Below are 11,967 nucleotides of genomic sequence, written 5' to 3'. Positions count from 1 at the left end.
GTTTTTATGTAACTACATGCCTTCAATATTTAATTAATTTAATATAATAATATAATAACTTTGTATAATGGCAAACGTTTGGGAACGAACGCATCTAAATTTGACTATGTGACCCCCTCCTGGCGCTAAAGCTGGATCCGCCCTTGCGGGTGTGAGTGTCATGTTATGAAACTAATACATATTACAAATGAGAAATGTTTAATAACACGACAAACATACATTTTATATGTCTATTATAAAATCGTGATAATCGCATTGAGCTCAACAACAAACTACAGTATCCGAGGCTTAGATAACATAAATCTTATCACAAAAATTATTCAATTCCATGAAAGTTTGACTTTCTACAAATATATTGTTTACAAATAAATGAAATTGTAAGTGTAGATTATTATTTTATCGAAACGGCTTAACTTTCCGTTAACACAATTAAGAGCCTTATTTACTCCTGTCATAAATCGGAGACGATCCGTAGTTTTTAATATTAACCTGTTTAAATTTAACATTAATTTCATGTTCCCGTCACAACAAAGATGGGTTACCAAATCCTGCGAGCCCAATTTTTGAAAGAAATTGTCTATATACGTATCAATAGTACATGTAGTAAAATTAGTTTTTTATTTATTTATTGCATAATTATACGGATGGCCGGCTCATAACCCACCTTGTGTTAAGTGGTTATCGGAGCCCATAGAAATCTACAAAATAAATGCGCCACCCACCTTGAGATATAAGTTCTAAGCTCTCAGCATAGTTACAACGGCTGCCCCACGCTTCAAACCGAAACGCATAATTGCTCCACGGGAGAAATAGGCAGGATGGCGGTACCTACCCGTGCGAACTCACAAGAGATCCTACCACTAGTAATTACGCACGTTATAATTTTGCGGGTTTGATTTTTATTACACGATGCTATTCCTTCACAATGGAAGTCAACCATGAACATTTGTGAAGTAAGTATTTCAGTAGAAAAATTGGTACCCGCCTGCGGGATTTAAACACCATTGCATCGCTCGACACGAATGCGCCGGACGTCGTATCCTTTAGGCCACGACGACTTCAAAAATATTACTAAACTACTAGTTCTAAATATTACATCTAAATATGTTAACCCCGCACGGGCAGGTACTTTCCTATTTCTGCTGTGAAGCAGTTTCTTTTTGAAGGACAGAACAACTGTTTGTACAATTCAACTGAGATTTCTAGCTCATTTCTCAGTTTGGTTGACGATTTTTTTATTTTTTCCTACCTATTCGATGTTAAGTTAAGGGCTATTCCACCTAGACCCGGACGGGGTAATGATCTCTGTGGGCACACACCCACGTACCTACGCATTAAAAAAAAACAATTAGTGAAACAATACTTTGACTTTGCTTTGCGCCTTTCGCAGAAAACAAATCACGCCAGAATCTTATCAGTAAAAATCTTTGTTATAACTTTTGTCGACCATTTTATCGTCTTGAAATGTTTATAAAAATAAAACGTAATTCGATTTTGTTAAACTATAATATTTTAAAAACAGTTTTGGCTATTCTGCTGCTATAAATAGGAAAGGTGATATTAAATCAACCGGTAATTGCGTAAAAAGTACGTAAGGTTACATATATCGTAAAAGACGATCACACTTGATGATCTAAGATAAGTTTAAGCATATAAAAACTGAATCCTTTTGAGTTTGTTCCTCTGGTTTTCTCAGGACTTTGTGAAACAGGTTATAGAGCTATTTAACTGTTTTTACTACGTACTGCTAGTAGCCTCGAGGGGTTGTACTAGCTTCACCGAATGTGTAGCTCACGGGGGTCAGCCTGGTCAGCTGTACAAATACAATATTTTTATATTTTATATTGAATTTCTAATAAATAATAACAATTTTGAATTAAATACATAATCACATACTTTATTTTGAAACTACCATCACAGCTCCGTTATCGCCTGCCCGTACACTATTTTTAGCGCTCAACACGGTTCTTATCACAAAAATCAGTCAAAACATTGTCTTAGCATCTCAAAAAAAAAACTGCATTTATCATATTTTTTCAATCAGCTTACAATGGTTAGGTTACAAGATGAATTACTATTAATTTACCGTTACGCACGATTAGGCACACGTCCTTACCGATCTATCAGATCCAATAACCGTTGCATTAGACGCCTTTAGCTCTAACACTAGGAGCAGGTTCACAGGGTTAGAGCTCACCTACCCATCCGGGCGTAGCTGGAATAACCCCTTAAGCTACCAGCGAATAGGTAGAAGAAAAAGGGTAGTTACTGGATTCAATAACGCCACAATGTGAACGCTGCAACTGAATTAATCCAAACAGATACTGGTGGTAGGACCTCTTGTGAGTCCGCGCAGATAGGTACCACCACCCCCCTATTTCTGCCGTGAAGCAGTAATGCGTTTCGGTTTGAAGGGTGGGGCAGCCGTTGTAACTATACTTGAGATCTTAGAACTTACATCTCAAGGTAGGTGGCGCATTTACGTCGTAGATGTCTATGGGCTTCAGTAACCACTTAGCACCTGGTGGGCTGTGAGCTCGTCCACCCATCTAAGCAATAAAAAAATTAATTGCATTAGTCCAACAGACTTAATATAATCGAAACGTCGGAAATAGTGAACGCGATATTAAGTCGAAAAAGTACTTTTAATTATTTAATTAAACATAAATCGAGTAATCATTTATTATAAACTATTTACGATTTATTGACGAGACTAATGCAATAACGGTCTTCACAGTCAGAGCACTGCTTGGAAATTAAAAAATTGTGCTTGATAATTCACCTCTCTATGAATCTAAAACTGTGTTTTAAATGAAAATATGTATAGAGAAAATGTAGTTATAATTAGTGTGTTATAATTAGTGTAGTTATAATTATAGTAATTAAATACAGTTTTACCTTACAGTAGATACAATCTTTATTCAAAATCAATAATAATTATCATAATTATCCCAGAAGGAATAATTTACGGCGACATTCAAATGGATTCTTCTACACTGGAGATTGGATCCTAAGTAATGTCCTGCGGGGCATGTTGCTATGGCTGAAAATATAATCTGTTTTAATCAATTTTAGTTTTATATTTATGGTTTATTGTTTACTAAAGCTTAAAAAATTATACAATCTATACTAATATTATAAAGAGGAAAGATTTGTTTGTTTGTTTGTTTCGAATAGGTTCCGAAACTACTGGACCGATTTGAAAAAATCTTTTTCAATTAGAAGCCGACATTGTCCCTGATGAACATAGGATACTTTTTTTTTTTTTTTTTTGTTTCATGTGTGTTTTAATGTTTCCGAAGCGAAGCGAGGGCGGGTCGCTAGTATCATAATATAATACTTTGAGAAAAAAATCTTAATCAATTAAAACGTTAATTAAAATTAAAACTTCAATTTGTTTCCAAGTGAATTGTTGCAAAAATTGGAGTACACTGATATTTGCATAAAAATTTACAACGCATTCTGAAACACGTGTTCAACGATGATAGTAGACGATAATAACAGGCAATAAATAAAATCAATTCTCAAAAATCAAATGTTTATTGTTTAAAATCGCCTTCTTCTTATCAATATCACTATGAAAACCTTTCACGAAATGATAAATTAGTTAGTATTTCGAAATTCAGTAATCACGTCGATTGAGTATTCCTTATTTTGATGATGAAGGCTCCGCTGGCTTGCTGTCAGTTATCAGTACTGCGTCGTTATGCGAAGTACCAGAGTCGTGACTTTCGTGATTGTTGATCTGATAATTTTGAAGGGTGCCTTGGTGAACCTTAGGCGAACAGCTCAAAAGTATTGGTATAGCACTTGCAGTATTTTCTACTCCAGGAAATATAGCCGTTACAAGGTCTTCTTGTGGGGACTCGCCATGATTAGAGGTACGAAGAAACGGAAACGGCATAGTTGGCAGGATGTTATTCATGATAGTATCGTGATTCAGCTGTTCCAAAAAATCATCGACTTCCGACCTTGAAGACCTTCGCAACGATAAATCTTTTGTATATTGGGGTGTGTAAACTGGTGGCAGTGAATTCATAGACTGTAATACCATAAATGCTGGATGCAAGTGTGGATATATTAAATTTCCAGCGGGAAGGTTTTCTTCATATGGCTGCCATTGTCTGTACCAAATAAACGGTAGTACTTTCTTCGGAATTCCCATATTTGAGTACGTCTCAGGCGTAAAGTGTTCCAGATTTTTGCCTTCGCGTGCAGCCATTAATCCAGAAACATTCTCTTCATCTCCCACATTGCTTGTTTCTTCTTCTAATAATAAATTCTCCTCTTCTTTCTTTGGCTCGACCACAAATGACTTCTTGACACGATGCTTAGGTTCCTTATCGTCCTCTAAGACAAGAGTGTCACTCAAAGCATTATCTTTCAAGAACGGTACGCATTGCACCGACAAAATCGTCAATAAAACCAGCGGACAAGTTAAATAATTCATTTTTCTAACAGACAGAGTGTGTGTGAAATATGAAATCACTACGCAGAATGTACATACAGATGGCAATTGTGAAATATTTGTTATAAAACGCAGCAAAATGACATGAACATGGAATAAAATGCACGAATGCAAGAAAACAAGCAACCGAAACCTAACGCGCTGCCTACAATGACGTGAATCATTTAATGGAACAGTTTCAACAAATTTTCTTTCTATTGAATACAAATAATCGCGATGTTTGTTTATAAGTGCTCATAATTCCTTACCACGACATACAGCCAAATTACAGCACGTTACACAGTCTTAAACTTGAAACTTTAAAATTTTAACTTTAACTTAGTAACTTTGATTTAGAGACGAAAACAAGAGAGATCGTTCGATCGAAATATATAATAATATATATTTACATAATGATATGGAAATTAATTCTGATTCTTTCAGTTCGTTTCAAAGACCATCAATCTACAGCTTAAACGCAAAAACCATCCGGTTATATGTATATAATATAGAAATGGATTGGTACTACTAAGCTATTTTATAATTAACCATGAGTCTCCGTTAACAAATTTCTCTGGCTGAGCCTTTGCTCGCCCACCTGTGAAATTGGAAAGACCTCTGGTCCTCCGATAATCCTTCCTACCTAAAAATTAACACATTTCATTAAAAAAGAGATTAGAGCACTCTTTCGATGTGATGACAATGCACCGTTAATACGTCAAAGTGACAGACAACATTATCACACTTTTGGCCACCCATTGTGTGCTCAATGGAGAAATCCGGGTAAAAAAGTAATATTCTTGATTTAGAGCTTACAATTGATTACGATACACAGCACCGTTCCTAGGTGTACATGACTCAACATATTTGTATATAATTTATCCACTAAGCAGATAAATACCGGCGACAGTGAAATTATTCTAAAGCCGAAACGCTGTTTAAATTTCCTACAGAATTAGTTAATTAATCTACTAGAAAATTGGCGTTTTATAAAGCTTAGTATTATGCCGCACGGCCGGGTACCAGCATCTTTCCTATTTAAACAACATGCAGCATGCCTTACGGCTTATGAGGTACGACCCCATTTCTGGACAATCGCTGCGTCACACGAGAACGTGGACTAAAACAATTTCAAATAAATAAATAAAATTTACAGCGAGGCGCTATTTTATATTTGTTCTATATTGCGTTTCACACATAAAACTTTGTTTAACATTAATTATACGGACGCGATTTCCTGTTATCTCCTCATGAATCACCACTACGCAGAGAACGCTTAGTCTATACTGGGTATGTTAGGATAAGGTTGTCCAAACCACAGCCCACGTCTCCAATTTGTACGACCCGCAGAACGTATTTTGGTAAACTCGTAAATAAAGAAAATAAAATATTAAATATTATTATAATGTGATATATTTGTCATGAGTTTTCAATTAAATGTCAAAAAATGGGATTTTATAGCTCGCCGACTCATTTTGTATTTTCTTTGGGTTGTTAGCATCGGTAGCCTGAGTTTTAGTAAAATTAAGGCATTCAAAATAGGTATCACGCGTTTTTTTTTGTTTCAGAATAGATTTTAACAGCACGAGAGAGTGTGTTATCTTTAATAAATACATAACAGGGTTTATTTAAGCTATTAAACGTCCTACGTTCAGAACACAGGTCGTTCAATAATAAAGCCATTACCTAGAAGCTTGAGGTAACTGGTTTCGTCGCTCCTGGACATCAGCTTCGCCACGGACATACCAAACCACTGTCTACCACCAAGAGTCTAATACTCGGTTTTTTATTAGCGTACATCGGCAGACGAGTTCACGGCCCCCCTCATATTAATTGATTTCCGGAGCCTATAGACAGTGCAATGTGAATGCAACAATCCCCTTGAGACTTACTTACTATTCGTTTCATATATTAAATTTAGAGCGCATAAGCGTTGCGCAAAGATAAATGGTACGTAAGATAACAAAAATAACTATCCGTGCGGACTTGCCTCACTTCCTACAACCAGTTCTTTTATCACACAGTAATTAATTCACAGTATGATTTAGAAAAAAATCTGACACTAAATTTGAGCCCCAAAATCGTCGCTTCCCTCATAATGAGTAAACAAGACGTCTTACCAATTAAACCACAGTTAGCGTTACGTATAACCGATGCTTTAATATTGACGAATATGGACATCCCCAAGCAATTATTCAAAGCCCTCCACATAGAATATTGGTTACAAAGGACAGAGAGACCCCTAAAACATCAACATTTTCACAAAAATGTCTGTAAGTTCATAAAATAGTCGAAAATATAAATTATTGTGAATCATACCAATATACTTAGTCAGGTCATAAATTCTGTCACATGTTTAATGTAAAATAATTGAAACAAGTTTATTCATTATGTAACCATTCATATACCAAAATGAACTTAATAAAACATAGATTCTTATGACACTAAAGTTTATTCAAAATGACCTCCGTGATTTTGAATACAGGCCTTCAATCTGCGCGGCCAGGCGTCTATCGCAGCACGAACGAGGTCCATGTCAATTTCGGCGGCTGCCTTAATCAAGGATGTCTTGAGTGACTCCAAGTGTTGCCATATCTTGTAATCTAACGGATTCAAATCTGGACTGGAGGAGGGCCAGTCTTCGTGCCGGATGAAGTCGATTTCACGCGCCGCCAGCCAGTCTTGTGTGCTCTTCGCTCTATGAGCTGGCGCCGTATCTTGTTGGAATACCCAGTGCCTGTTATTGAACATGATATGAGAAACAGGTTCCACAAGGTTCGTCAGGACTGTATTTTGATACACAACTGCATTCGTTTTTACACCTTTCTCACAAAAATGTACCTCTGTTAAGCCCCAATAAGAAACTCCCAACCATACCATGAGCGAGGATGGAAAATGACCTCGTTGGACACGCGGAATACGGTTGCTCGCTTCTTCACTACTGTGTGCGTACACCTTATCATTTTGTTTGTTGTAGCTCTCTTCCACGGTAAAAATTTTTTCATCCGAAAAAATAATTTCCCGATATTTTTTTCCCGCGTACCGCTTCAACAAAGCGCGGCATCTCTTCAGTCTCAGGTCCATTAGACGAGCATTCAAACGATGTCCTGTTTTTCTTCGATATGCCCGAAGCCCTAAGTCTTCATTTAACACCCTTTTCACCGTGGTTCTGCTTAACCCCATCTGAAGGGCCAACAGTTTCTGCTTACGTTTGGGATTTCTTTGAATTCGCGCCTTCACAGCTTTTATCACTGCTAGAGTCCTAACAGACCGAGGGCGACCATTTCTTGACCTGTCATCTACACTAGAGTCTTCATTGTATCGTTTGATGGTACGATAAACGAATCTTTTGGTTATATTAAAATTTTTCAGTATGTTAAAAATTTGAATTGGCGCGTAACCGCAACGATGCAACGCAATAACTGCAACACGGTCTTCTTTAAGCGTTCACTCCATATTTAAAAATGAGTAAAATTCTAAAAGTATACATTTTTATTTTCATGAACAATTCGAAATTCGAATTCAATAAACTTTTTTGTGGCCAGCATTCTAAAAGAAAAGTTTTTACTGTGTGACAATACTTATGACCTGACTAGTTATAGACCGGTGTGATACTTAATAAATTTATTTATACTTATGTAATTTACACGAGTAAATTTGTTCATTTTTTCATTCAATCTTAGATTCTTATATTTTGTTTTATTTCTTTCACATTTTGTCATTTCTTAACAAAGAAGCAATAGATATTATATAGATATTATATATATTGTGTTACATGCATTACAATGTTTTCGAATATTACTGAAAATAACCGATGAATTTTATTTATTTGTGATGTATTCACGTAAAACTTACAATTGAATAAATAATGTACTTTAGAAAAGTTTAGGCAAAAATAAACAATTAAATTCCTTAAATGGTAAAATGCTGCTCAATTTCATGTATTTTATCGTAATTTCTTATCAAAATTAGTTTTAGACATTTTCATTTTCGTGCTGGTGGTCATGGTTTTAAAATTAACGCTTGGTATTTCATTACTTTTCTTGATTTCTCTTTTGTTCGGAATGACTGCAAAGTCTTCTTCCATTCTGTACGCTGGCGCCGAATATCCTGATGGAAGTGCTTTAGCTAAACTTCCAGATGTTACCGACGGCGAACAACTTAGTAATAGTGGAATTCCACAACTTCCGATGTTTGCGTTTGGAAATACGCCGACAGCACTTGATCCCGTGTGAGAGGACATTGCAGGGCCATATACGGTTCTCTCTTGACTAGGCTTCCATTGGAACATTGTACTATCAGGTCTAAAGCCATTTAAGGAATCCCTCATGTTGGAATGAAAAGCAGTATCAATGTGATCATCGTGATAAACTTGTCCATGAATTAAATGATCATTTAAGTTTTTATGTACAGGGTCCATGCGCATATGTGCTCTCATCGTATCTAAATGATTTACATCCTTCATTGTTGATGTTTGATGGTGACCCACTGAATGACTATTGTGATTTGCAATTCGAAAATTATTGGATTCCTCAAATTTGGATTGTGCTGTACTCATTTCGTTGTTCTTAGAGTTAGGCATGGCAGCTTTCTTTATATTATCATTCGTTCCAGATAAATGTTGTGCTGGCTCATTAATTTTAGGCATATGTTCAATATCGGCCGATTTCATTAATCCTTCGTTCTTATCATTGTTCATTTGAACTGAAACCTTCGTCACATTATCGTTTTCTGTCGGTTGTCTTTCTTGCGTTTTTCTATTTTCTGTAGCAGATTCAGCTTTTTGATCAGTTCCATGAGAGTTTGAGTTATTGATTATATGAGTAGTATCATTTAATTTTTCGATAATTTCTTCTTTTTTATATGTATTTTTGTTATCTTTTTCAGATTCTGGTTTTGAATACTCATTAGATTTTGATTGTATTGTCGGTTTTTCATCATTATTTTCAGGTTTCAAATCGAAACTTATTCTCTCCGTGTTTATCTCTAAATCTGCATTTTTGGAAACCTTAGTTGCTCCAATTTCATTATTAGTATGAAAATGTTCATTCATGGACATTGATCCTAGTTGCTTTTTCAATATATTATCACTAAGTTCAGATTCCAGTGAACTTCTTAACGTGGTCTTATGATCATTCCCTAAATTATTATTTTCAAATTTGGCTTCGTTTTTGGCATCAGATTCGTGAACGTTGGAAGCTGCAGTATTCATATCATCTTTGTTCGCTGAGCTTTTTTCAGTCAGCTGTGTATTTGCGTTAAGAATTTCAGAGCTCGATGCTTCCAAAAAAGAGTTTTCGTCTACCAATTTTTCGTTATCATCGAATTTAAAACTGTCTTCTATATTGCGTGCAATTTCTATATTTTTTTGAATATTCTCCATGGCCTCTTTCCATTGAGCAATTCTTTCTTCCTCTGTTTTTGCTACAGTTAAATGAACGTTATGTATTGAGCCCGGATCATCCGACGTCGAAGCATGTAAGCTCATAGACTCCAAGTTTCCAAAATTTTGATGAATTTGTTCAAGTGCTTCTTTTGCTACATCTATATCTTTACGAACTTCAGCACCAGCTTCCAAATTGATCTCGTCCATCTGCGCTGATTTTGGACTGGACTTAGTATCCATTTTTTGTAGATCTCTTTCTAGATTCGCTATTGCTTCTTTTGCCATTTTCAAACTTTGTTTCATATCTTCTTCGGACATTAAATGATCATCAATATCTTCAGTCGTAGTGCTACGCCCCATACCAGTCGATGTTAAAGCAGCTTCTTCGTCACATAACTTAACCTTTACCTTCTCATTACAGTTTTCACGAGAACTAGTTAATCTTTTTTCTTCGTCTGAATCACGATATAAATGATATCCAATTTTCTTCTTGACAATAATTGGTTTCTTAGCATGTAAACTTCTCCCATTTGATATGCCATCATCAACGTTTTGATTTAAATGATGATCTAATTCTGCTTGAGCTGTTGACTTTCTTTCTCGTACTGTTGTGTCAGAAAAATCACCATTTAGTGTTTTAAATGTATCTAAATGTTCCCCTAACTGGGCTGGGGCTGCTATGATAGTGTATATCACAGCAAACAACACTATTAGTGTCTCCATTGCTTAGGGACGAAATACAGTTTGATGCTGGATATAATTTTCGATTACCATTTATATTTTTTTTGTATTCCGAAATCCTGATGATTGAAATAAACAAAACGTGCCTTTCCAATAATGCTGATCTATTATGCTTAAAATCACATTCAATTAAAATCTTAATTAACAAAATTGATATTGTACGTGATGAAAACAAAACAATCTTTACATGATACATTACATTGATGTAAAAATTCTGTATGTCAATTGAAAAATTTAAGTAAGCTAACACAATAATTACTCAACAGAATTCAAGAAGTGTTTTAATCTATATAAATTTTCGTGTCATTCACATCTTTACGAATTTAAAGAATTGCAATATTTTTTTAGATTATATCAAAGGTTATAACGAACTCTTCATTTCTCGTGATCGTAATTTTATTATTTCTCATATTCACAGGTAAACGAACCAACGCTAAAAACCTAGTACATTTAATTTAATGATATTTTGCTATATTTAAAGAGAAATGCGAGAGCTCAAGGACCCACGTTGTGATTCTTTCCAAAGATATCGCAATTTGACTGCCGTCACTCACCTTGACGTATGACCTGTTTTATATTCTATAACGGTTACCCTTCAACCTGGAATATATAACTTCTTGACGCCCAAATTAAGCTATATGGTATATTACTTTTACTCTTATTAAATGCTATGTTAACACTTTGTTCCGGTTCTTGATGCTGTCATAATCCCTGACTCAAAAATGTCGACTTATTTTTGTTTCTATTTCATCATCGATCGGATAGGTTGTAGTAAATACGGAAGCATTCTTGACTTGCAGTTTTTTATTGTAGTAGAGACACCGCCGGATGTATTCCTATCAAGAAATAAAACTATGCTGTGGCTCAAATGGGGGAAGAATCAAATAAATGCAAACGTGCCTTCATGAATTACTTTCAGGATAAAAGCTATAACTAACTGATTTGATTGATTGAAAACATGCTTCTATCCAGAAGGATTGTCCTTGTACAATAGAATCAATATTCCGAGCAATTCTTTTCTATGCATATGGTGTAGGTATTTATAGTATTTTTTTTATTGCACAAGTGGGTGGACGAGCTCACAGCCCACCTGTTGTTAAGCGGTTACCGGAGCCCATAGACATCTACAACGTAAATGCCGCCACCCACCTTTAGATATGAGTTCTAAGGTCTCAGTATAGTTACAAAGGCTGCCCCACCCTTCACACCGAAACGTATTACTGCTTCACGGCAGAAATAAGCAGGGTGGTGGTACCTACCCGTGCGGACTCATAAGAGGTCCTACCATCAGTAAAAAAGGGTTGAATTTGTTATAAGTTGTATGACCTTTTTTCATTTGCTATTGAAATGTTAATCCTAATATAAAAATTATGAAATCATTTCACTAATTTAA

At 35.5% G+C, this 11,967-nt stretch overlaps 2 protein-coding genes across 2 annotated transcripts; both read right to left on the bottom strand.

Moving 5' to 3' along the window:
- Positions 1–3,521: 3,521 nt before the first annotated feature.
- LOC101738180 (uncharacterized) lies at positions 3,522–5,636 on the bottom strand. Its single transcript, XM_038013380.2, has one exon. The coding sequence runs from the start codon at positions 4,448–4,450 to the stop codon at positions 3,650–3,652; it is 801 nt and encodes a 266-aa protein (XP_037869308.1). The 5' UTR covers positions 4,451–5,636; the 3' UTR covers positions 3,522–3,649.
- A 2,495-nt stretch (positions 5,637–8,131) lies between these two features.
- Positions 8,132–10,556, bottom strand: LOC101738054 (asparagine-rich protein). The gene is given in 1 exon segment (NM_001309561.1): positions 8,132–10,556. A coding segment is annotated over 1 exon segment (2,160 nt). The 3' UTR covers positions 8,132–8,396.
- Positions 10,557–11,967: the final 1,411 nt, after the last annotated feature.

Source organism: Bombyx mori, chromosome 10 (assembly GCF_030269925.1).
Source record: "Bombyx mori chromosome 10, ASM3026992v2".
Taxonomy (NCBI): domain Eukaryota; kingdom Metazoa; phylum Arthropoda; class Insecta; order Lepidoptera; family Bombycidae; genus Bombyx; species Bombyx mori.
Note: the sequence above shows the minus strand (reverse complement) of the source record. Positions and strands in the feature narration are given on the sequence as shown.